General features: G+C 39.9%; 1 protein-coding gene across 1 annotated transcript; it reads left to right on the top strand.

Moving 5' to 3' along the window:
• The first annotated feature begins 505 nt into the window (after window positions 1–505).
• Window positions 506–27,672, top strand: LOC130906422 (complement factor B-like). The gene is made up of 18 exons (XM_057820757.1): window positions 506–653; window positions 745–951; window positions 4,491–4,676; window positions 6,667–6,843; window positions 10,558–10,644; window positions 10,767–10,906; window positions 14,328–14,472; window positions 14,564–14,695; window positions 14,775–14,885; window positions 17,474–17,608; window positions 20,667–20,764; window positions 20,864–20,996; window positions 21,444–21,582; window positions 21,663–21,739; window positions 23,686–23,783; window positions 23,865–23,994; window positions 26,992–27,041; window positions 27,132–27,672. The coding sequence occupies exons 1-18, from the start codon at window positions 599–601 to the stop codon at window positions 27,306–27,308; spliced, it is 2,277 nt and encodes a 758-aa protein (XP_057676740.1). The 5' UTR covers window positions 506–598; the 3' UTR covers window positions 27,309–27,672.
• The last annotated feature ends 106 nt before the right edge of the window (window positions 27,673–27,778 follow it).

The following is a 27,778-nucleotide window of genomic DNA, read 5'->3' as shown; positions in this document are numbered from 1 at the left end:
GTTCTTCTTTTTTTCGATGCAAAAGAAGGGCTGGGGGAAATTTTTGGGTCAACTGAACCTGCGTAGGCTGCGATCAACTCTCAAATCATTGTGTAAACAAATTCACGCTCAACCCTGCCTCTGCTTTTGGGAAATGACGAAGCGACTGTACTTTGTCTTGCTTAGGGAGGTGTTCACATGGCCAAATATCTAATAAAAAGACAAAGCAAGATGGAGTAATAGATAAAATAATAAAATCTGATTCACACAGCAAATGTAAATCAACTACCCAATATTAAAATTTAATTCCAGTGTGTACCAAACTAAAGAATACAACTTACCCATCACTATTACAATCATTGTTGAAGACTTTCACTTTCATTTTGACTGTTAACAATAGATTTCAACCCAAAAAAAGGAAGATAGTGCAACTTTAAAAAGTTCTGACAGTCATCTCTGACTCTCATATTGATCTAATTTTATTTGTCCTCAAGTTAATAAGTAACTTCTCAATTTGGGAATGTCCCATCCCTCTCTGTTGTGCATCACTGTTTGAGTTAATAAAAGCCCATCTTCCATAAAACTTCTGTTTAGTTCCTCGGTTGTTGAGGTTTCCAACATGCGACTATCCGTCTACTGGTTTGGGTGCGTGGCACTTTTATGTCTCCTCATGGGTAAGCTTGGACATTCTAACATGCTTACATAATATGTAACTGCAATTACTGTATATAAAATACAACACTAACTTTTTAAAACTCATTTTAGGTGGAGAAGTGTGGTGCGATTGTACTGAAGACAACATGCAAATAGAGGGAGGTACATACACCTTGACCAAGGGGTTAAATGCAAGCAGTTTGCTGATCTATCACTGTCCTGAGGGTTACTATCCATATCCCTCCAAAAAGCGAGTTTGTCAACTCAATGGCAAATGGAAGGAAGAACCCAGCATCTTTAGGCCTCAAACATGCAGGAGTGAGTAATATATTAGTGGTGCAACGATTAATTGATCTACTCGAGTAATTCGTTTAGAAAAAAAGCTTCGAATCCAATTTTGCTGCTTCGGGGATTCGTCTAATTAGAGTGATGTTTTTATGGTTTGTTTTGAAAGTGTTGCATTTAGCTTTATCGATTTGGGTGGATACACTGCCGTCTAGTGGCAACAGTGGATATGCCATAATTCATCTAACATGGCTTAATCCATCTGCTCCCTGTTAAGATCAACATAAGGTATGTTTTTGTTTGAGATAACATGTTTGTTTATGGATTCGTAATTTAGTTTAGAAGTATATTTAGCAGTTTTTTTGTTGGAATGTGGTTTGAATGATTTGTTTCAGAGCAGTGTTGTTTTTGGGAGCCCTTTTAAATTCCGTCTTAGTCTTCCGGACGATAATACTTACTAGTAGGGTTGTTCCGTTCATGTTTTTTTGCTCCCGATACGATCCCGATCGTTTTAGTTTGAGTATCTGCCGATCCCGATATTTCCCGATCCGTTTGCTTTTTTTTTTTTTGCTCCCGATTCAATTCCAATCATTCCCGATAATTTTTCCCGATCATATACATTTTGGCAATGCATTAAGAAAAAAATGAATAAAATCCGGACGAATATATACATTCAACATACAGTACATAAGTACTGTATTTGTTTATTATGACAATAAATCCTCAAGATGGCATTTACATTATTAATATTCTTTCTGTGAGAGGGATCCACGGATAGAAAGACTTGTAATTCTTAAAGGATAAATGTGACTTTGTATATTGTGGCTAAATTATGCCATCTAGTGTATTTGTTGAGCTTTCAGTAAATGATACTGCAGCCATTTAATTTCTGCCCAAATGCATGATGGGAAGTGTAACCATGACTGTGCGTAGGGGGACCAATTGATATATCTTCTCTGCGTTGGGAAAGAACATAGTGTGTTAAGAAAATGATCAACTACTACCTTTCTTCCCCACATTGCCTCCCACGTTAATTTTAATTGCTGAGAGAGGTATTGTAAAGCTTTAGCCTCATAAAAAATGGCTCCAAAGGCTCTCAAATTTCTCTCTACTCATTATACGCTGTCTTTTAGCGCTATCTATAGGTAAAACAGCGTCTTTATAAATTGAACGTTGGGAAAGAACATAGCGTGTTAAGAAAATGATCAGCTACTACCTTTCTTCCCCACATTGCCTCCCACGTTAATTTTAATTGCTGAGAGAGGTATTGTAAAGCTTTAGCCACATAAAAAAATGGCTCCAAAGGCTGTCAAATTTCTCTCTACTCATTATACGCTGTCTTTTAGCGCTATCTATGGGTAAAACAGCGTCTTTATAAATTGAACGTGAAAATGCGTGAGAGGGTCGTGCAGCACATGCATTAATTATTTAACGTGATGAATTTTAAAAAGTTAATTACCGCCGTTAATGCAATAAATTTGATAGCCCTACGTTTAGTCAAAACTACTCTGGATGAGTGTAAGACCTTTTGTCTGTAACGTTAAATACAATTAGAAAACGATTTAAACAAAATATATATATATATTAAAAAAAGGCATGTCCGATATTTTTTTTGCCGATTCCGATACTTTGAAAATGACGTGACATCTTTACTTACCAGTCTTAGTCATATTTCAGTCATCTCAAAATGCGTTTGTCTTTGTCTGGTTTTTGTTGATGAAAATTCAAAAAATTGTATTTAAAAAAAATAAATCAATCAATAAAAGCTTTCCAACTACAGTATGTCAAATGAACATTGACTGACAAACACATATAGTAGCATCTACAAGGACAATGCCAACTTGGTGAAAATACACACTCAGCAGGAAAACAGTACTTTATTTTTAATTAATTATACCCACCCGGACGCCACGAATTGTAATTAAAAAAAAGTCATCCGAGAGTTCAAGAGGACGCTCGCCATTAGCATTAAGTAGCTAATGCTACTGCGGCAAACGCAAATGCAATGCTAAATATACGAGTTCCATTTAGTATGTGATGAGCATTCACCACAGACCTTTAACGGCTGAAATAATATTGCATATTCTCTCTGGCAAGATAAGAAAACAAATCTTACCGTTTGTGCAAGCTTTGAGAGGAGAGGACACTGGCTAGTTGAGGGTGGGGGTGCACAGCGCGTCAAATGAGTGACACAACCAGACGCTGCTATGATGCAGGCTAACTACATATAAAATGTCACACATTGTGAACATGTGACAGAAACTATTTTGTCGAATTCTGTAAGATATGCTTGATTGTATGGTCATTATACTCTGCGGGTTATACAAGTTTGCTCTCCCACAGCTATTGTACGCGCTCTCCCAAGCTATTATGAAGAATACAGTTTTAGCCCATAATAATGTGCTTACATTTTTATTACCGGCAATTGCTCACATTTTGCTGATAAATAGATACACACACACATATGTTGATTCATCACACAACATCTCAGTACTTTTCCACCAAGCTACTTTGAGTGCAAATGTGTCTTCAAAACAAAGTTATCTTGCTCGCTCAAGAGTGTGACTGTTAATTTAATCAATGAGTGTGACTGTGAATTTAATCAATGACTAGAATAAGGAACTTGCCCGATCGAAACTGCCACGTTGGACAACAGTGTTGTAACTATATTCTGCCCAGCAACAAGCCCTTAATAAAAGTCAGCAGCGCGGGGAGCTCTGAGAGAGACTTCGATGAGACGCTCTTAGTCACGTTGCCCGATCTCAGACCTCTCCCCAAACTACAGTTGGTAAAAGTCCACTCTCTGACTCCTGCCTCCTTGTGTCCTGCCTTTGTCACCTCGCTCTGGGTCAACAGCTAAATTGAAGAAGGTGTTTTAGACCCAACAAATTCTCATCTCGTCAGACGAAAACTGGCATTTGTCTCGTTGTGTTTGTCTTCCGAAACTCGTTATCGTTACCCTGTAGCTCGGTATCATCTCATTGTCGTCATGAAAAAATTGTTCATTGGCAAAATCTTTTTTTATTGTCATCATTGATGAAAACAACACTGGTTAAGAGCTATGCAAAAAAAATAAAAAAAGTTAGCATTTAACAGCATTTAAGCTAGCGGACTTTTGATAAGCAAGTAAGCCAATTGTTCTTTTGATGTACTTACATAGATCCACATTTATTTATTTTTTTGCTACCGTTTAGGCTAAATTCAGGTGTTTAAATTTCTTTTTTTGATGCATTTATTGCTCTTGTGAAATGAAAATGCAATCCTGCATAGTTTGAAGAAACATTCAGAAGTTTTTTTTTGTATTTGCATTTAATGCTGTTTAGAAATTGCAATGTTAGCAAGACAAAATAAATGTTATTGCAGGCATAAACACTTGTTTCTTTGTTTTACATCTGCTAAAAATTTATTATGCGACACATTAAATTTTGTAATCCGATTACTCAATTTTTTTGAACTAACTAATCAATAGATTAACGGATTACAGAAATAATCCATAGCTGCAGCTTTTGTATGTATCTTTCACCCTTGCCTGGCTCCACGATTAATCCAATTCTCTGTTTCTGTTTTAATAGTGGTGGAGTGCCCGAGCCCATTTGTGCTCATGCACGGCATTGTCAATCCACCTCAGGAGAAATATTATGTAGACAACGAGACCACGTATGAGTGCTACTCTGGCTACACCTTGCGAGGCTCAGATAGGCGGGTCTGCTTACCTAACGGCAAGTGGAGTGGTTCCACTCCCATCTGCAGCCGTGACTGTGAGTCCAATTTTACTTTTCGAACTTGAATCTTTTAACACATGTGGAACCTCTTAAGTGGGTCTAAAATATGCCTGAAAATGTGCCAACTTGAAGTTCAAACTAAAAGCATCTTGGCAAATGACTACCATTAATTAGACATAAATTGTGAGGTCTGTTTAACAAGCAAAAAATGTTTCCCAGCATTTTCTTTACCCTCCATTGACGTCTACTGCCATCAATGGCAATAAGAGTTAAATCTGTCAAAAACTAAATTTTTTAAAATTTCAATCTAACGTAATTTTCGCACTATAAGGCACACCTGACTATAAGCCGCCCCTGAATTAGGCACGGACAGCATTTGTTCATACATAAGACGAACTGGACTATAAGCTGCAGCTGTCCTCACTGTATTATGGGATATTTACACCAAAATAATTTTAATCGGTAACACTTTATCTGACAGAAGCATCATAGGACTGTCATAAGACCAAATGAACCACCATGAAGCTTTGAACCAATTGGCTGCAAAGCTTCAGTGCTTCAAGAAGCTTCATTTGGCCATCACTGCTCCCTTAGGGGAGACAGTCAACCTCTGCTGACACATGCTGTCAACATTGTTGTTGTCCAACATGCCTCCTAGAATGCATTGCAGCGCTACAGATGTAAATAACAATCAAAATTCATGTTCTGTGCCAATTATTTTTTAGTTACTGTTCCAGTTGTTTCATTAATTGCTACTCATGGTACTTGGTAACACTTTATTTGACATTGGCGCCGTAAGACTGTAATTAGACAATCATAATTATGACATGACACTGTCATGAGGATTATTGAATGCTTATAACCGATATCATTTAGTGTTATTCAGCAAATTATCTCACTTTTGAATGGATTTTAAAGATCCAAGCTGGACATAAATGAAGTTAGTGACATAATTTGCCGGATGACACTTAATGACATCTGTCATAAGAATTCAGGAATGCCCATGAAAGTGTCATGTCATAATTTTGACAGTCTTATAACAGTCTTATGACGCCGCTGTCAAACAAAGTGTTACCTAATAACCCAAATAAGTCAATAAATAAGCCGCATTGGACTATAAACCGCAGGCTTCAAAATGATGGAAAAAAGTAGTGGCTTATAGTACGAAAAATATGGTAATTTTTAATTTTTTATTTATTTATTTTTTTATTTTTTTTTTACTAAACATGGCTCAATTTGACATCTATGTGTAAATATTGTAATATAAAATAACCCCACTAATTATTTCAATCCAAAATATGTGTTAAAATTGTTCATAAAAAAAGAATGAAACTATTTAAAATAAGAAAAAGGGGTCAATATGACCTCTGTGAGTAAACATCCAAGTAAAAAAACGTCACAAATAGCAATTTCACTTGAAATGATGTGTTAAATTTTAAAATGAGTCTGTATAACCCGTTGACTACCATACAAGTCTGCTTTTTAAAATCTATTAAATTCCCTAAATTGCCACAAGATGATGCCAAAGTCCTGTCTTGTTACTAGAAGTGGGCGGCTGGGAGGTGGGGAAATTAATGTCTTGTTCAGACTGGTTTTAGTCCATCTAGATTCAAACTTAATGGCTTTTTATAGTCTTTACAGTCCCAAACAGAGGTGGCTAGAGTATCCAAAAAACTGACACAAGTAAAAGTAAAGCCCCTTTCACACATACCTTAACACTGTTTAAATCAGAAATGGCTGCAGTCTGAACCCAACCTCAGTTTGATTTTCTTTAAAATATTGTTTTGACATCTAATTTTGACATCTAAAAGTAGCAAATTTACTGTAATTTACAAAATTACCACAAAAGTTTTTGTGATTGCCTATTCCTTTGACATTATTTTTCATTGGCAAATCCGTATTGGAATTAGAATAATTTATGCTTAACATTAATAGGTCCACTTTCACAGGTTTACTGTACATTAAATGATTAATTATTGTATTATTATTAATATTATTTGACTTGGTGCACTTTAATTATTTACAGCAGGAAGTGATTGTGCTGATCCTGGGATCCCAGCCGGGGCCTCAAGAACCGGGAATTTGTTCAGACTAGACGACAAAGTGAAATACAGCTGCAATGGCAATCTGTTTCTGGTTGGCTCCCATGAGCGAGTGTGCCTGGAGAATGGCCAGTGGACGGGCACCGAACCAGCTTGCTACTGTAAGTTTATTTTACACTACTTTAATGTACAGTCCCTGACAAAAGTCTTGTCGCTTATCCGTTTTGTAGAAACAATTGCTAATAACCTGACTTTTAATTATTCAGTTGGTTTCAGAAATAGCTAAGACCCTCTCAAATTATGTTGAATGTACAAAAATATATTTGTTTCACTGAAAAAGATTTATCATTTAATGAAGTCATAAAGGTCAAATTTTGGTAAGACAATGGTTTTGTCGCCTACAGAAAGTAGTGTGAAAATTGAACAAAAAATGTACTTCAAATACAAAAATATGTTACATAACATAAGCAAATTAAGTAGTGGTGCAGTGAGATTCAAATGTAATATTTTGTATGACTTCCATGGGCTTCGGCAAGGATTCATACAATTTATTGATGAAGTCATCAGGAACATCAAAGAAAGCAGTCTTGCATGCCTCCCAGAGTTCATCAACATTCTTGGGTTTCGTCTTCCATGCTTCCTCTTTCACCCTACCCCAGACATGCTCAATAATGTTCATGTCTGGTGACTGGGCTGGCCAGTCCTGGAGGATCTTGATCTTCTTTGCCTTGAGGAACTTTGAGGCAGAGATTGAAGGAGCACCATCCTGCTGCAGAATTTGTCCCTTTTTATGGGTCGGAATGTAAGAGGCAGCTAAGATTTGTTGATATTTCAGACTATTTATCTCTCAGGGTGCAGACAATTAAAAAAACGTGTGGCATTTGCCAAGGCCCACAACCTGTCAAAAGGATGGACGCAGGAAAAGTGGCAAAAGGTGGATTTTTCAGATGAATCTTCCATTGAATTACACCACAGTCGCTGCAAATATTGCAGGAGACCTACTGGAGCCCGCATGGATCCGAGATTCACTCAGAAAACAGTGAGGTTTCGTGGTGGAAAAATCATGGTCTGGGGTTACATCCAGTATATGGGTGTGCGAGATATCTGCAGGGTGGAAGGCAACATAAATAGTCTGAAATATCAACAAATCTTAGCTGCCTCTTACATTCCTAACCATAAAAAGGGACCAATTCTGCAGCCGGATGGTGCTCCATCGCATACTTCAATATGTACCTCAAAGTTCCTCAAAGCAAAGAAGATCAAGATCCTCCAGGACTGGCCACCCCAGTCACCAGACATGAACAGGATGAAAGAGGAAGCATGGAAGACGAAACCCAAGAATGTTGACGAACTCTGGGAGGCATGCAAGACTGCTTTCTTTGATGTTCCTGATGACTTCATCAATTAATTGTATGGATCCTTGCCGAACCGCAAGGATGCAGTCCTTCAAGCCCATGGAAGTCATACAAAATATTAAATTTTGATCTCACAGCACCACTACTTAATTCGCTTATGTTATGTAACATATTTTTGTATTTGAAGTACATTTTTTGTTCAATTTTCACACTACTTTCTGTAGGAGACAAAACTTTTGTCTTGCCAAAATTTGACCTTTATGTCTTCATTAAATGGTAAATTTTTTTTCAGTGAAACACATGTATTTTTGTACATTCAACAACATTTGCGAGGGTCTTAGCTTTCATATGAGCCATTTCTGAAACCAATTAAATAATTAAAAGTCAGGTTGTTAGCAATTGTTTCTACAAAATGGATAAGCGGCAAGACTTTTGTCAGGGACTGTACTACATTTAAATTTACTGTATTTCTTTAATTCATTGGCTGTCAATAACAGGATCGACGATAGATGGCAGTGAATGTGTTAAATGGCACTTTTTAAGGTTTCAATTACTATGAATAGCATATTTTTTGTCCATCACTCTTGGTTTTATTGGATTTCTAAAAAGTCCCTGTTTTTTGGGGGGAAGTGGGGGTCACCCTGTTTTATATTTATATTGTAAGATTTAATCCAGCAAAGCAGGGAAAAGGCATAAAATAATTTAGCATAACCAGTTTTCTGCGCTTTCATTCAATTTCATTTCAAGCCAATGCTGGAAACATGCCTAAAGAGGCTGTACAAAACATCTTGTTCTCATGTGTGACATCATGTCCCCCCAATTACACAATGAATTCTGAGTAATCTAGGCTCAACAGTAGCATCAGAATTTGGTCATGTCCAGTAAATTGCTTATTGAAAAAGTGATTCACCAGCTAGTTCGCTGACTAATACCATGTGTACAAAATACCTTGTTGTTCATCTGACCATTGCATACATTTACCCCACCCACTTTACTAGTATAATACACCCCCCCACCCCCACCCACCATTTTTTAAACAATGATATCAGTTGATTAAAATCAAGTAAAGGACTACTGTATGCAGTGGCGGAACAAATTTGAACAGGACTCGGGTGCAATGAGCGTCCTCGGGCCCCTTGATCCGAGCGAGGGGGAGTGGCTTTTCACTCGGTGCCCCTACTGACAATACTAAAACCAGTAGTTCCCAACCTTGTTAAAAGTTCCGAATCCCATGAGTTTCACATGTGCTTTCACCGAACCTTTTGGAATTCAGTAATAATTACATATAATAAATAATAAATTACCATTCAAATCTCATACAGCTAAATAACATTGGAAAATGAAACTCATTTCACACTGTTCCTTGTTTTTGTTTTCATGCCTACATTCTCATTTTATCATCACATCCTTGCATCACATACTATTTTAATGGTGTAATATGATGCAATTTTTTTTTTAAATTATCTGCGCAGTCCACGCTGCCTGTTGGTCTTTTCTACTTCCTCATACCAAGTACGAGTCAACCTTCCACTGAGCAAACCGTTAGATAGAGTGCTAGCATTTCAAAGAAATTGAATAAAGCCTGTAAATTGGGGCAAATGAGTCCAAAATCTAGTCTAAAAGACACATTGCCTTTAGTCAGCGTATGAAAATATGGTCCTGCGTGTCTTAACCTTCGCAGAACCCCTTAGACTTACTCAGCAAACCCTTGGGGTTCTACCCAAGCCAGGTTAAGAACCACTGACTTTAAACAGTGTATTATACTGCAGCTCTGCGCAGCAACTTACAGTGGTATGAAAAAGTATCTGTTTGGAAATTCTCACATTTCTGCATAAAATCCCTATCAAATGTGATCTGATCTTTGCCAAAACCAAACAGATGAAAAAACGGCATCTGCTTTAACTAAAACCACCCAAACATGAATAGGTTGTCATATTTTAATGAGGATAGTATGTAAACAATGACAGAAGGGGGAAAAAAAATAAAGAAGTGAACCATCACATTTAATGTTATGTGCCCCCCCCCCCCCCCCTTTGGCAGCAATAACTTCAACCAGACGCTTCCTGTAGCTGCAGATCAGTCTGGCACATCGATCAGGACTAATCTTGGCCCATTCTTCTCTACAAAACTGCTGTAGTTCAGGCAGATTCCTGGGATGTCTGCCTTGAATTGCTCTGTTTAGGTCATACCACAGCATCTCAATGGGGTTCAAGTCTGAACTTTGACTTGGCCACTCCAGAACGTGTATTTTGTTCTTCTGAAACCATTCTGATGTTGATTTACTTCTGTGTTTTGGATCATTGTCTTATTGCAGCATCCATCCTCTTTTTAGCTTCAACTGTCTGACAGACGGCCTCAGGTTTGGGTGGTTTTAGTTAAAGCAGACACTGTTTTTTTCATCTGTGTTATTTTGGCGAGATCAGATCACATTTGATGGTGATTTTATGCAGAAATGTGAGAATGTATGTTTATCAAGTGGAACTCATCTTTACTTGAATTTGTTTGTGCTCATATTATCAGACGATTACACGTATGATACTCCACTGGAAGTTTCAGAGGCTTTCGGCAGTGCAATTAAAGGAAGCCTTACCACTTTGGACCCTACAGGCAAGTCCAACAACAATATAATGGGAAGCTAGAAATCACAAAATGGTTAATGCTTTGTGTAAAATTGTTAAATATATATATGTTGATGAAGTCTTTTGTTTTATTTTTTAAAAACATTTTAGATGACACACAGGAGGGCAGAAAAATCCGGATTTCCAAAACTGGAAAACTCAACATCTACATTGGTGTGGACATTTCAGAGAGCATTGAAGAAAAATATTTAAATGACGCCAGAGATACTGTAACCAAACTTATCACCAAGGTAACACCATTAATAGTGGTGTCCGATAAGCCTGCACAATACTGTATATCGTTTGACCATCGCAATGTGCGCGTGCGCAATAGTCCCATTGCAGGACGTGCGATATATATATATATTTTTTTTAATGTAAACTTTTGTTTTTCTTGATAAAATAAGCAATTGTGCAGAGACATGGCTTCCTGGATCCCTTTTATATCCACCAATCTTCATCATTCACAGATAAACCCCCTTAGCCTGTATTAAACGGTATTATATGAATATTAGGGATGTCCCGATCGTATATTTTTGGACCCGAGCCGGATCAAAGTCTCTATCCGATACCGTGAAAAAAAAGTTTTTTTTTTTTTGCTTTGACACTCACGCTGCCGAGAACAGAACTCTCACTTACACAATTAATAAACTGCCACAGCACACTTCAGACTGTGTACCAAGCTTAACAATGATTAACACATTTGTGCCTTTTACAAGTTACAAACCTGTCAATCATCGTACTTCATGCACCAAACGCCAGCTGCACTGGTGACCAAGAAGAGCAGCAGGTGGGAGAGTGAGAGGCTGTACGAGGAGGAAGCAGAAAAACATAAATATATTTTTGTAATCGAAAAACCTGATCCTTTTCACCCGATTCTGATCCTATGAAAAATGGTGTAATCGGCAATCATGTGATCGGATTGAAACATCTGGAATGAATACAATATGGTAATAGTGAGTCAACCAATGTCTTCCCAAACAGAGATATTCAACTCTCGTGAAAATTCTTCTAGTTTTGATATCGCAATATATTTCGCAAACCCTTCAAAAATCGCAATGTCAGTTTTTTCTAATATCGTTCAGCCTTAGTGTCCGATAATGAATTTTTAATCGATATTGTCCAACTCCAAAAATCCGTTTACCAATATCAAACCGATATCAATATATGCAATGGAGGACTTAACTCATTAAGGCTAATTGTATTGTAATGCCCCGCTGGATGCTTTAATAATGATCAATGTAATAACTTTATAACCAGGTTTTACAAATAAACATTCTATGAAAAGTAAGAAAACAACTTCAACCAGTGTTGTTTTTGGCGGCCTTTTTCATTTTTGTCTTAATCTTAGTCTTTTGGATGATAATACTTATTAATCTTAGTCATATTTTAGTCATCTCAAAATGTGTTTGTGTTCGTCTAGTTTTTGTTGACAAAAACTCAAGACTAATTTCGTCTAATTTTAAGCGACATTTACTAAAACTGTTTCCGTCTGTAAAATTGAAAATAAAGGTTTTCGACTATTTTGAATGAACATTGACAGACGAGCACATATTATAGCATCTCCAAGGACAACGCCAACTTAGTGATATGCACACTCAGCTGGAAAACAGTACATTATTTACAATTAATTATACCCACCTGGACGTCACAAACTGTATGTAAAAAAAAAAAAATGTCTGGGAGTTTAAGAGGACGCTTGCTGTTAGCATTAGCCTAATGCTAACGAGAATGCGAATGCTATGCTAATGCTACGGGTTCCATATTGTGCATGATGATCACTTAGCGCAGACCTTTAAAGGCTAAAGCAACATTGCGTATTCTTTCTGGCCAAAAGAACAAAACAGATCTTACCATGTGCACAAGCCTGGAGACTGGAGAGCAGCACCACATCACATGAGTGACACAATCAGACACTGCTAAGATGCAGGCTAAGAACACAAAAAATGTCACACATTGTGAACATGTGACGGAAACCATTGCGCATTTTTGTCTCGATCTCGTCTCGTCAGAGGAAAACTGAATTAGTCTTGTTATGTTTTAGTCTCCCAAAACCCGTTTTTGACTCGTTATCATCTCATCGTCATGAAAAAATTGTTTGTTCACGAAATATTTTTGTTATAGTCAGAGGCGTAGCAAGGGTCCCCGGGGGGCCCAGGCAACAAGCAACACGGGGTCCTTCGAGCGTGTGCAAGTAAGGGGGACAGTTGGACTTGGAGCAATAGCATATTTAATAAAAGTATAATAACGCCTCGGTCTCATAGAGCGCTTTTTAGGACACTTAAAGTGCCCGGCTTCTACTACATTAGGACATAAAACTATAGTAACATAGTACACTCATCGCTGTCTTGCTTCCTTTTCTCCTCTTCTGGTTTTTTTTCCTTCTTTTGTCGCTTCCAGAAGGATAACTTCTCTTCATTTTCGATATACGCCAATTAAAAAAAAGCCAAATCGCCGCTCACTCTCACTCTGAGTCACGTGAGGGAGGGGTGGGGGCTGTAGACCAAGTGAAAGGGCCCCTTCAGGGAACTCAAACACAAGGCTTTCATTGGCAGTAAAGCTGCGTGTGCTAAATCTGTTGGCCTGTCTGGGGGCCCTAGGCAATTGCCTGGTTTGCCTAATGGGACGCGACGCCTCTGGTTATAGTCATCGTTGACAAAAACAACACTGACTTCAAATGAAGTTATGGAAAATGTGCCTGTATTTCAACACAATATTTATTGCTGAAGTCGAAATAGTGCAAACATCAGTTTAGATGTCACAGCTTAACACAGCATAACTGCTGTGTTAAGCTGTGACCAGCCCTTGTACAAAGGCAGAAGGCTTCTGCATTAGCTTTGAAGGCAACAAGCAAATTGGCTCAAAACCGTTAATAAAAAACAAACTCGAAATTCTCCGATATCATTTTAAAATGCTTTCATCTGCCAATACCATCGTTAAGCTGCAAAATCTGATTTCAATGATCATAATAAAAAAATATGCGTTTGAAATTGTGCTATGTCATAATGCCTATAGTACAATTTGCTTCTCTTTTAATACAATTTGTCAGACTTAAAGAGTCAGCAAAAGTTGTGCTGTTTAGGAGTTGCAAGTTAGATTGTGATTGGGGTTTAAATAGGCTGCTGGCCACAGATATGCTGACTCACAAGAATACCTCATTGTAGCGGGTGGCAAAATTCTGATAAATAAACATTTAAATTTAATTTCAGGCTGAGGAGGTCTACTGTATTTCTCTTCATTTAGTCAGATTTATGTCCTAAAATGTCACTGCATATGAAGAACACATCTCACACAGGTGGCAGTTGTGTCTAGTACTGTCATAATATACAGTATGTTTGGTGTGAAGCAGTTACTGTAAGTGTTTGGCACACCTTCATGATGACACTTTGGCCGACCGTCCAGCTAACGTGTATAAACCGGGGCTCATTCCATTTCGCTGTCAGAGCAGCATCCCATTACAAGTGCATTTCATTATGAAATACTACCCGCATCATAATCCTGACTGCTCCTTAGATAGGATATCTTGGCATGTTGTCAGTGCATCGGTTAAATGGCTCACTTGCAAAATAACCCGCATAAGCGATTAGTTGACATATTTTCAGCAATTTGCATGTGCTTTTCTGCTCATTATAAAATTTCATTGCTTTTTTTTTTTTTCCTCACTCGACACAGATTTCATCTTTTCCCATCTCGCCAAACTATGAGATCGTGTTCTTCTCCTCGGATATTTACGAAGTTGTCAACATTCTCGATTTTTTGGATGGCAAGGCTCAGTTGAATCTGGTGAAGACGCAGTTGGAGAACTTTAAAGTAGGAAGTGAGTGATCAACAGACCTATATCTTAATACAATATGCTGTTTTATTCAACTACGTTTTCCTTAATATGTTTGCGACTTCCTACTTAAAAGGTAGAAACACTGCCGGAACGGATCTGAACTTGGCCTTTGCGACCTTTTTGGAAAGAATGGCTCTTATAAAACAGCGAACTGGGGAAGATGGCTTTAAGGAGCACCGTCATGTGATCATTCTTTTTACAGACGGTACCTTTGTTCACCTCTGAAATGACTGTGAAATGTGTCGTTTGTCGCTTTAGATTTCAATGAAGTGGTTTGATTTCAGGTGCGTACAACATGGGTGGATCACCTGATGCCACAGTGGAAAAAATAAAGAACATGGTGTACATGGACCCTAATTATAGGCAGAAAGAGCCATTGAGAGCAGATTATCTGGGTGAGTTGGCGTTATGTTTTATTTATTAGGAGAAAGCTGCGAACAGGAAAGGGTTATGGGGGGACAGAAAGGAAAGAAGCAGACAGAAGAGGAGAAGAACAAACAACAAGAAATATATTATTACACGCCTGGGCTACCTATGAATGTAGTGGTACTATCGTTAGCTAATCATATTTACTTGTGGACAACATGTGGGGGGCCTGATAACAGAGGAGGGAAAGTGAGTTAAAAGGAGACGTGACTAGGTGGAGTGGAGCGTACACAGTTCAGGAATGTGAGGTGAGAAGCCCAGTATTATTTAAATCACCGTAAGTGTGGATAGATTGACATCTTATTCTATGCTACCTGATTGCTAATACTGGCACCGACAATCTTTCTACCTGAGTGTGTCTAATTGCACCCAGTCATACGTGAACCAACTAGCATGTGTGATAGATGATAAAATTAGAAATGCCACGTGGGGACCACCCCAGGGCCCTAGCACCGGCCCAGCCAATCGGAGGGAGCGAGCACAGCACACCTCTCCCACCACAGCTTACAGTCATCCCCCTGGACCATCCCTATTAACCAGCCCTCAGGGAAGGGATGAGGGGATGTGCCAACACCCCCACACAAATCCTCAGTACTGCCTGCCCACCCGGACACCCAGCCACCGCCCAACCGACGGGCGTACCGCGGGACCCCCACTGCCACCCAAGAGTGTGGGCCACCCCGCCAGCGTACACAATTCAGCAATGTGATATGGGAAACCCAGTGCTATGTAAATCACCTGTAAGTGTGGATAAATTGACATCCTATTCTATACTACCTGATTGCTACTCTTGGCACCGACAATCTCTAAACTTGAGTGTGTCTAGTTGCACCCAGTCATGCGTGTAATAGTCCTGCAGAAAAATAGGAATGCTACGTGGGGACCACACCAGTGCCCCGGCACCGCCCCACCCAATCAGGGAAGAGTGAGTGCGGCACACCTCTCCCACCACAGCAGGACTATCTGCGCCCTCATTAAACAGCGAAGGGGCCACCATTATCCCCCCGAACCATCCGCACCCCCATTAACCAGCACTCAGGGAAAGGATGAGGTGATGTGCCACCACCCCCACGCCCTTACCTCCGCCCGCCCACCCGGACCACCAGCCACTGCTGCAACCGCCCAACCGACGGGCACACCGCGGGACGTCCACAGCCCTCTAGGCCCAGTGCAGGAAAGTATCCCCACCCAGAGTGGGTGCCACCCCACCAGCATACACAATTCAGCAATGTGATGTGGGGAACCCAGGATTATGTAAATCACCTGTAAATGTGGATGAATTGACATCCTATTCTATGCTAACTGATTGCTAATCTTGGCACCAACAATCTCTCTTCTTGAGTGTGTCTAATTGCACCAAGTCATGCGTGTGATAGTCCTGCAGAAAAGTAGAAATGCAACGTGGGGACCACCCCAGGGCCCGGCACCGCCCCAGCCAATCGGGGGGCAGCGAGCGCGGCACACCCTTCCCACCACATCTCTGGCAAAGGGGCCACAGTCATCCCCCCGGACTATCTGCGCCCTCATTAAACAGCTCTCAAGGAAGGGATGAGGGGACGCGCCACCACTCCCACGCCCGCACTCACCACCGCCCGCCCACCCGAACCCCTAGCCACCGCTGCAACCACCCAACCAACAGGCACACCACTGGACCCTTACAGCCCAATAGGCCCAGTGCAGGAATGTATCCCCACCAAGAGGGGGCGACACCCCGCCGCCCCTCCAGTGTACACAATTCAGCAATGTAATGTGGGAAACCTAGTATTATGTAAATCACCTGGCTGTAAGTGTGGATTAATTGACATCCTATTCTATGCTACCTGATTGCTAATCTTTGCACCGACAATCACTCGACCTGAGTGTGTCTAATTGCACCCAGTCATGCATGTGATAATCCTGCAGAAAAGCAGAAATGCTTCGTGGGGGCCGCCCCAGGCCTCCGGCACCAACCCAGCCAATCAAGGGGCAGCGAGTGCGGCACAGCCGTCGCACCGCAGCTCCGGCAAAGGGGGTACTGTCATCCAGGGCGGTCACTCGGATCAACCACGCCCCCATTAACTAGACCTCAGGGAAGGGATGAGGAGAAGCTCCACCAACGCCCGACCACCTGGACCCACAGCACAGCTGCAACTGCCCTACGGACGGGGACACCGTGAGACCCCCACAGCCCACAAGGCCTAGGGCATGAAAGGATCCCCACCCAGAATGGCCGCCCCCTGCCGCCCTGTGTGCGCTCAGCTGGCAATCAACGCCAGGGCTCAAGGAGGATGCCCGGGTAGACCCACCCACCCCTGTAACCGACAGCCCAGACAAAGAGGAGGCCCTGGCTCGGGAGCCCCGCCATATCAAAAATGTGAAACCCAACTACCACCCTATTACTGTGGCTGCTAGGTCCCCGACTAGCAGCCACTACCCAGCATCATGAAAGGGTTGTGTGGGGAGGGTAGTGCAGTGTATATATTAAAATTGGGGCGCTCGGCTGAGAATGCAGTGTGACCTCCGCTTGGCACATTGGCATTGATGCCAAATTAATACATATTTGCATCTAACTTTTCAGATATTTACATTTTTGCTATTGGGGCGGAGGTCTTCGACGACGACTTGAAGCATCTGGTCGTTGGGCTGGGCGGCCAGCATTACTTCAGGATGAAGGACATCAAAAAATTGCAAAAGACTTTTGATGAAATTATTGGTGAGTCTCCCATTTATTATGTATGGATTTTCCCCTCCTCGGGTCCATTTTTTTATTTCATCTCCAACTTCTAATTTGATTCTGTAGAGCTATTATAACATGATGGTAAAACAGCCTTCTCTTGTTTCCTGATGTATTTACAAGCATGCTCTCTACTATTCCCTACACTGTTAGGCCAAGGAGCTCAACTATCATTTTACACCACAGATTTCATTTCATGACCATATAAAAACCATTACAATACATTCTTTGTCCATCTTAACTAGAGGTGGGAACCTCTGGGTACCTAACAATATGATTCGATACAAGGCTCATGATATGACGATGCAGCAATTATCAGTACGTGGGTCAGGAAATCCTTTTACAATATTCAACAATACAATAATGCATGACAGTCATTTCCTGTTGATTTGGTGTCACTTCCTGTCGATTTTGAGGCATTTATGGATCACTTCCTTTTGATTTTTGCGTACCTCATGATACGATACGACTTGCGATACAAGCCTCACGATAACGAAGAACTCACGATATGGCGATATAACAATTACAGTGATCCCTCGCTACTTCGCGCTTCCAACTTCGCACCCGCAGTCTTTCGCGGATTTTTTTTCAATGGCATACCGCAAGCAACACGTCACTTGTTCTCAATAATATTCATGATGTTAGCAATTGTGCCTAGGCGGGTCAATCTCCTGTTTGTCCCTAATAGTAAATGCATGGAAATAGTGTACGAATGAGATGGTTACTCAGCTAAACCTACTAATTCTGTCTGAAAATGATGTCCCTGGTGCCAAATTTACTGGTAAAACTTTGGAACAACATACAGTTGTGGTCAAAAGTTTACATACACTTGTGAAGAACATAATGTCATGGCTCTCTTGAGTTTCCAGTTATTACTACAACTCTGATTTTTCTCCGATAGAGTAATTGGAACAAATACTTCTTTGTCACAAAAAACATTCATGAAGTTTGGTTCTTTTATGACTTTATTATGGGTTAACAGAAAAAGTGATCAAATCTGCTGGGTCAAAAATATACATACAGCAACACAAATTAGCAATTTTGACTTCTCTGAGGCCATTTAAATAGGGCTCATTGGATGCAAACGCCCACAAACGCTACAATGGGAAAGTCAGAGCAGCTGCAGGTCCCAAGAGCAACAGTGCAAACAATTGTTTGTGAGTATAAAGTTCATGGCACTGTTTTGTCACTGCCACGATCAGGAAGAAAACGCAAGCTATCACCTGCTGCTGAGAGAAAATTGGTCAGGAGGGTGAAGATTCAACCGAGAATCACCAAAAAGCAGATCTGCCAAGAATTAGAAGCTGCTGGAACACAGGTGTCAGTGTCCACAGTCAAGCGTGTTTTGCATCTCCATGGACTGAGAGGCTGCCGTGCAGGAAGGAAGCCTTTGCTCCAAAAGCGGCACCATAAGGCTTGACTGAAGTTTGCTGCTGATCACATGGACAAAGATAAGACCTTCTGGAGGAAAGGTCTGTGGTCAGACGAAACACAAATCGAGCTGTTTGGCCACAATGCCCAGCAATATGTTTGGAGGAGAAAAGGTGAGGCCTTTAACCCCAAGTACACCATGCCTACCGTCAAGCACGGTGGTGGTAGTATTACGCTGTGGGGCTGTTTTGCTTCCAATGGAACTGGTGCTTTACAGAGAGTAAATGGGATAATGAAGAAGGAGGATTACCTTCAAATTCTTCAAGATAACCTAAAGTCATCAGCCTGAAGATTGGGTCTTAGGGGCAGTTGGGTGTTCCAACAGGACAATGACCCCAAACACACATCAAAAGGGGTAATGGAATGGCTAAATCAGGCTAGATTTAAGGTTTTCGAATGGCCTTCCCAAAGTTCTGACTTAAACCCCATTGAGAACTTGTGGACAATGCTGAAGAAACAAGTCCTTGTCAGAAAGCCATCAAATTTAACTGAACTGCACCAATTCTGTCAAGAGGAGTGGTGAAAGATTCAACCAGAAGCTTGCCAGAAGCTTGTGGATGGCTACCAAAAGCGCCTAATTGAAGTGAAAATGGCCAAGGGACATGTTACCAAATATTAGCGCTGCTGTATGTATATTTTTGACCCAGCAGATTTGATCACTTTTTTCTGTTCACCCATAATTAAGTCATAAAAGAACCAAACTTCATGAATGTTTTTTGTGACAAAGAAGTACAGTATCTGTTCCAATCACTCTATTAGAGAAAAATCAGAGTTGTAGAAATAACTGGAAACTCAAGAGAGCCATGACATTATTTTCTTCACAAGTGTATGTAAATGTTCAGTTAAAGAGATGGCTTGAGTGTCAAAGGGCTGAAAAAGACGAGCCGACCTGATCCAGAAGTAGCTTTTTTATAGACACCTTTTTCTTGTGTGCATTGACTTATGCCACCTGACAATGACATTCTTCTGTTTCAACAATCTATCCTTTACCACTATATGCCCTGTATTTCTTATATATTATATAAATTTGATTTACATTTCCCCTTACTAAAGTTGTTTTTTTACAACAGAAAAGGTAACAGCAGTGTCAATCAGATACCATATTATTTCTTTTTCAGGTCATTTATTGTCAGACAGAAGCCGCACGGCAAAACTCTAAAAAATAAGTGCAAATGTCAAAATGGCTTACCTCTTCGTCCTCTGTAGGACCATGGCCTCCAACAAAATGTTTACTGCATATGAAACATGAATGGCTTCACCTTGCTGGCGTTAAACTGGTCTTTTGGACGTCCGCACAAGTTCCAAGTTCTAAGTTCCTACGAGTTCCATAGCAGCAGTGTTACTCGGCATGTTCTATTTTGAAAGATTACCAGAGAAAACAGGCAGAAATAACATGGATTGTATGCAAGGGCGTGTTTATTTTGACCCACTTCTGCGTTACGATGGCGACGTCACGGTCTAAAAATGGCCTTCGTGCGGTACGCTATTGCACCTTCATGACCCTTGTGAGGATAAGCAGCATGGAAATGAATGAAGAAATTAATAATACTTGCTGTCCTTTTGATATTAAATGAAACTTGAAGTGGCCGTTTTGATTAATTTTCAGATGAAGAGGAAGTCAAAGGCTTATGTGGTCTTCATAAGGATTATGACACCAACAAAGAAAGGGAGAACTATCCATGGGCAGCGCAAATTGTTGTCCAGGTAAGAAATGCTCAATTTCACTGTTCATTCTTTGTTTTAATTGCTTTCCATTGTGCCTCTGTGGACGATATCTAATTTGTGTTTGACTGCCTCTTGAAGAACGAAGGTCGGGTCATGAGATGTATGGGCTCTCTGGTCACGCCCATGTTTATCTTGACCGCCGCCCACTGCTTCACATTTGATGATCTGCCCAAACACGTCACGGTGGATATCGACGACGGACAGGGCAGAAGTAAGATTGGCCCTTCTTCATTTACATTTTGTACTAAAGCAGGGTTAGTTATGGTTAGGCTACTGTTGTATATTGAAATGAGTTCATCACTAACAGACGACCAATCCATTTGAAGTGAAAGGAATGGCAGCGAATGAACCTCCCACTTCAAATGTACTGGACATCTATGGCCTTCAGTGGAAGCTAATGAGTTAATATGGGGGGTGTTTCAGGTCATTTGCTGTTGATTTTCAGTCATTTGCTGTTGATTTTGGGGCATTTTTTCCCCCCACTTTTTGGTCATGTTTCACTGCCATTGACGGCAATATCGATCGCTGCTAACCCTCCCAATCAAAATTGATTGGACATCTATCGCCACCAGTTAATCGCCATGAGTTAATTCTTAAAAACATGTTTTGTTGTGGCAGTCTGAAAACTTAACTGCCTCGCTTTCTTTCTCTCTAACAGCAAAAAGAGTAAAGAATTTCTTCTTACACCCAAAGTTCAATGTCAGTGCTAAAGTCAACGAGGGCGTGAAAGAGTTTTATGACTACGATGTCGCTCTCATCCAACTTAAAGAATTTGTGAAAATTTCCACTCTGGTCAGGTACAACATGATTTGATTATGACTGAAATAATAGCAGTTTGAAACTGTTCTTTTTGACATTGCCTTGTCTGTTTTTTCAGACCCATTTGCATACCCTGCACACAGGAGACAAGCGACGGTCTAAAACTTGTTGGTGAATCTACGTGTGCACAACAAGGTAACTTAACTTTCGAAATAATGGTCATATTAAGCAGTGGCGGAACAAATGCGAATAGGTTACTAGTTTTGGTGAGAAGGTAAATAGTTTTTTTTGCAGTTCGTAAACTACATTTCCACACAAACATACATCGAGGTACCATTTAGCTTAGCGAGGAGAGATATGAGAGTCATTTTTCGAGTGTCCCAGAGCTCACGAAACTTTTAAAAAGCGCATTTATCAAGGTTTCATCGGCCTTGATTTGTATATATCCACCCTCCAAAACAGCCTGATAGCACAGATATAAGTACGCCTGCCCCTCTGCTATAGGATGCGTTGTTGACGTGACGTGAACATTCATTGCTCAGTCCTGGTAATAAAGTGCATTTATCAAGGTTTCGTCGGCAGTGATTTGTGTGTGTCTGTCCTCCGAAACAGCCTGATAGCACAGATGTGAGTGCGCCTGCCCCTCTGCTACTGGATGCATTTATGACGTGACGTGAACATTCATTGATGGTCCTGGTAATGAAGTGCATTTATCAAGGATTCGTCGCTCTTGATTTGTGTTTATCCGTCTGCCGAAACAGCCTGATAGCACAGATATAAGTACGCCTGTCCTTCTGACATGACGTGAAAATTCCTTGCTCGGTCCTGGTAATTAGAGCACCATTCGTTCATTCGCCCCTCCCATTCCAAATGGATTGGACGCCTAGCTCCGTCAATGGCAGCCAGTGAGTTAATTTATTTGGTGAAAAATAAAGTGCTCCGATCCACATGAGATATAATCGCCATGAATGTGGCCCGTGAATTAAAATGTGTTTGACATGCCTGTTTTAAACACTATACAGTTAGTCCCCGGGTTACGACGTACTCGACTTACGCGATTTCAACTTTCAATGTCATTTTGTTTCCAGTTGTTGTTGTTTTTTTTTTTTTTTTTTTTTTTGCAGAAACAGTACCTTATTGTAATTCACAGTATCTTATTTTTAACTTTACTTTATTAATGTGACATGTTCTGTCCTCACTTAATGTGAAGTTGTTCAGCTTTACAGACAGCAAACAAGGTAATTGTACTTTTTGAAGCTTTGTACTTCCTTCACTTTTGACTATGTGTAACGCTGTAACACACATACTGTATGTACACTTACTGTATGTTCAAAACGACACACACTTTAACAATAAAACAGTTGGTGTTCAAACGTCCATCTAGTCTTATCAATATGTAAATTTAGTAAAATAAATAAGCCTAAATTGCATAACAAAAGTCGGCTAGCTTAAATGCTACGAATGCTAACGTATTTACAATTCTCATAGCAAATCGCTCACACGTAACTCCACAAACTGTAGCTGTGAACTTAATTACAAATGCATACACAAACATTAGCTGAAACAACTTACAGCCTTCTGTGGGCCAAACCACCAACCAAAGATGGGTGTGGAACAGGCGGCCATATTGAAATGTCTACATTGCGTTGCGACGACTGAGCGATCGCTTGAAAAGAATGCCTCAACAGCGAAAGCGCGTTCCAACTTCGTCCACTTGATGATGCTCACTGGGGTTCCTGAAAAATAAACACAAAATAAATAACACACGTTAAGAACCAAACTTTAAGCCCCACCCTCTCAAATAAGTCCATCCATACCATCTTCAGAGCAACCATCTGTTCAGGGTGCCAAATTTAAATAAGCAAGTTGCTCTGCCCCTCCTTGTACAATACTTTTGGACTTTTTGGATCGTTATTTTGGGGTACTTAAAGGGTTAATTCTGCCAACCACACCCCCTTTACACCCGAATACTGCACTTAAAAGCCTGGATGCCGCCGCACCTCCACCCATCCCACTAATCTCGGCCCCTGATATGAACTATCAATTATAATGTACTGTACTTTCAAATAAACACGAAGGACTGTAAACTCTCACTCATGGTTAACTGGCTGCACTGCATTTTTTGTGCTCTCTAACCACAGAACAACTTCTGCTAAAAAACATGGAGAAACTTACTTTCCTGACACGTAGAGGCAAATGGGTGGACGAAAAACACGTCCACGCTAAACTTGGAGATAACGTGAGTTGCTTATAAATGTAGCCTTTCGTTCCGCCTAATGTTCCCTGGAGCTGATTTCGGCTTTCCCGTCATGTGACACAGAGGGATGAATGCATTAGACATGCATTGGATGCCGCGGGAATCACAACGCAGAACCCTGAGGTTCCTGTGACTGAAAACTTCTTATGCACCGGAGGTCGAACTCCCTTCAGAGATCATATAGCGTGTACAGGTAATGTACATTTAACGCTTTATAGGCTTTAACTTTAGGGTGGGCTGGCTGCCAACCCTCAAAGTTTAAATGAATTGGACTGTTGTCAATGGCAGGCAATACGTTAAAAATACCGTAAATTTTGGGTTATAAGCCACCACCCACCAAATTTGACACGAAAATGACATTTGTTCGTAGATAAGCCGGACTGGACTATAACGTTCAACTGTTCTTACTGTATTATGGGATATTTACTGCAAAAAATATTAACCGGTAACACTTTATTTTACAGTGGCATCATAAGACTGTCATAAGACCAAATGAACCACCATGAAGCTTTGAACCAATTGGTTGCAAAGCTTCATTGGTTCAAGAAACTTCATTTGGCTATCACCGCTCCTTTGGGGGAGATGGTCAACCTCTGCTGCCACCTGCTGTCAACACTGATGTTGTCCAACATGCCTCCTAGCATTCATTGCAGCGCTACAGATGTAAATAACCATCAAAATTCATGTTCTGTGGTTGTTATTTCTTCAGTTACTGTTCCAGTTGTTTCATAAATTGCAAGGTTTGCTATTCGGTAGCTCTTTATTTGAAAGTGGCACCATAAGACTAAACTAAGACCATCATAATTTTGACATCACACTGCCATGAGCATCAATGAATGATTATGACAGATGTCATTTTGTGTCATCCGGCAAATTATTTAATATTTATTTATTATTCTGAAAATTACAATGCTATGAAATGAAATTAACTAATTAATACATTTTTGAAAAAAACTTTAAGTGCAATAGTTACCGTAATTTTCAAACTATAAACCACAACTTTTGCCCCTCAGTTTGAATTATAGTCCAGTGCGGCTTATTTGTTGATTTATTAGGTTTAATAGGTAACGCTTTATTTGACATCAGTGTCATAAGACTGTCATTAGACCGTCGTAATAATGACATGACACTATCATGGGCATTACTGAATGCTTATGACAGATGTTATTAAGTGTCATCCAGCAAATTATGTCACTGACTCCATTTATGTCCAGCTCTGATCTTTTACATCCATTCAAAAGTGAGATCATTTGCTGGATGACACTAAATGACATCTGTTATAAGCATTCATTAATGCTCATGACATTGTCATGTCATAATTATGATTGTCTTATGACAGTCTTATGGCGCCACTGTCAAATAAAGTGTTACCAAATACCGTAACTAGCAATTAATGAAACAACTGGAACAGTAACTGAAGTAACTGAATATAGATTGTTATTTACATCTGTAGCGCTGCAATGCATGCTAGGAGGCATGTTGGATGACAACAGTGTTGACAGCAGGTGGCAGCAGAGGGAGCAGTGATGGCCAAATGAAGCTTGAAGCAATGAAGCTTTGCAGCCAATTGGTTCAAAGTTTCATGGCGGTTCATTTGGTCTTATGACAGTCTTATGATGCCACTGTCAAATAAAGTTTTACCGGTTGATATTTTTTGCTGTAAATATCCCATAATACAGCGAGGACAGCTGCAGCTTATAGCCCAGTGCGGCTCATCTATGACCAAATTACGCTTTCGTATCAAATTTGGTGGGTGGCGGCTTATAGTCAGGTGCGCCTTATAGTCCAGAAATTACGGAAGTGTATTTCTGTTTTTATTTTTTTTTATTTTTTTCAACATTGTATTTATATGTATTAATAAAAAAATGATTAAAATACAGTCATCATTAATAATAATTAAACAAATGTGTATAATGTAGAGCTGTTAAACGATTAAAATTTTTAATCGAGTTCACAGCTCGATCACTCACAGCTTAAAAATGAATTAATTGTAATTAATCGCAATTCAAGCCATGTATAAAATATGCTATATTTTTCTGTAAATTATTGTTGGAATGGAACGATAAGACGGATATATACATTCAACATACTGTACATAAGTGCTGTTATTTGTTTATTATAACAATAAATCAACAAGATAGCATTAACATTATTAACATTCTGTTAAAGCGATCCATGTATCGAAAGACTTGTAGTTCTTAAAAGATAAATGTTAGTACAAGTTATATAAATGTTATATTAAAACCCCTCTTAATGTTTTCGATTTAATAAAATTTGTAAAATTTTCAATCAAAAAAATAAACTAGTAGCTCGCCATGGTTGATGTCAATAATTACACAATGCTCATTGTGCTGAAACCCATAAAATCAGTCGCACTCAAACGCCAGCAGAGGGCGACAAAACACCAAAAACACAAGTAACAAGTGGACATGACACTGTGCTGTCATTTTAATCTGTTTGAGCGGGCATGTGCGTTAAATGCGTCAAATATTTTGCATGTGATTAATTTAAAAAATTAATCACTGCCCGTTAACGCGATAATTGTGACAGCACTAATATAATTATAATTGAGTAATGGCATCCACATACATACTCTATGTAAACATCACATTTTGAGTCATGTAGGCCAAAATGTGAACTTCCGTGAAGTTGGCTCGCATCAGACGTGTTTTAAACATTTCTGTTTGCGCTGCTTTCGTTTTTGAGATATGGAGATATTAATTTAGAGTGATGACGTAACGCAGCCCCCCGTTTATTGCAATATCTATAAAACGATAGCAGCACAAACAAACATTTTTCCAGCACAAACGAGCACAAACCCGGCACAAACGAATGGCACCATTGCAGGCCGTTTCGCGGTAGATGGGCGGCTGCATGACGTCATCACTCGAAATTAATATCTACATATCTCAAAAATGATTGCAGCACAAACAGAAATTTTTACAGCACAAATCAGCACAAACAATTGAAACCATTTTTAGCCATTTTCAATCAAAATATAAAATAATTGTAAATATCTTAAAAACGATGGCAGCACAAACGATTGACATTATTTTTATATAAATTTGCTTCTATTGGGGGCCAACTTCACAGAGGTAAATTATCTCATGATGATTGTTGTGTTTTATTATCACCAAAAATAGTTCATATAAGAGGTTAACTTTGCACTGAGGAATGTCATTTGGGGCAGGTGACTCTGGAGGCGCTGTGTTCAAGAACTACGAGCATCGTACAGTGCAGGTGAGCCTTCTCATCTGTGCCCAATACGGGCGTTTTGGCGTTGTTATAATTTGACAAATTGGTTGCTGTTGTCTTTTTTCCCCTCACCAGATCGGAGTGGTCAGCTGGGGAAGCCAAAATTTGTGCAAGGGCGGCGGTGTGGTCGAGTCGCAGGAGAACTCCCGGGATTTCCACATCAATGTTTTCAGGGTTGTACCTTTCCTCAAATCTATCCTTGGAAATGATAACCAGGATGATTTTGCACCATTGGAGTTCTTGAAAAGTTAAACGCTAAATATATCATGATTTGTCCCAGCAATGCTGCTATCATATTGGTGGCTTGAGTTTTTAAAGAGGCAATATAATGAATTTACATGGTAATTAATTATGTTGTATAAATTGCAGGTAAAGCTAAGATCCCTAAGAATCCCTTTTGGATTGTTGAATGATAAGTAGAGTTGTCCGATAATGACTTTTTAACTGATAACCGATATCCCGATGTTGTCCAACTCCAAACAACCGATACCGATACATGCTGTCGTGGACCTAACATATTATGGCTTTTTCTATTCGATGCTTTAATAATGATAAATGTAACAACTTCAAGATTTTCCAAATAAACATTCTGTGAAAAAAAAATGAATAACTTCAACTAAGCCATGAAAAAGATGCCTATATTGCACCTCTATATTTATTATTCAACTCAAGTATTGCAAACATCATTTTTTGGGGGGGGGGTCATGTTCTATCTGAGATAA

The sequence above is a fragment of the Corythoichthys intestinalis genome, chromosome 18 (genome assembly GCF_030265065.1).
Source record: "Corythoichthys intestinalis isolate RoL2023-P3 chromosome 18, ASM3026506v1, whole genome shotgun sequence".
Lineage (NCBI taxonomy): Eukaryota > Metazoa > Chordata > Actinopteri > Syngnathiformes > Syngnathidae > Corythoichthys > Corythoichthys intestinalis.
The sequence above is the reverse complement of the archived record's forward strand: the minus strand, read 5'-3'. Positions and strand labels throughout refer to the sequence as shown.

Bases quoted from the DNA above. Each gene is read 5' to 3' on its own strand.
- LOC130906422 (XM_057820757.1), top strand. From the start codon at position 599: ATGCGACTATCCGTCTACTGGTTTGGGTGCGTGGCACTTTTATGTCTC. The intron at 10,645-10,766 runs GCAAGTCCAACA...AAAACATTTTAG, and splicing joins TACCACTTTGGACCCTACAG to ATGACACACAGGAGGGCAGA. The intron at 23,784-23,864 runs GTGAGTTGCTTA...CATGTGACACAG, and splicing joins ACGCTAAACTTGGAGATAAC to AGGGATGAATGCATTAGACA.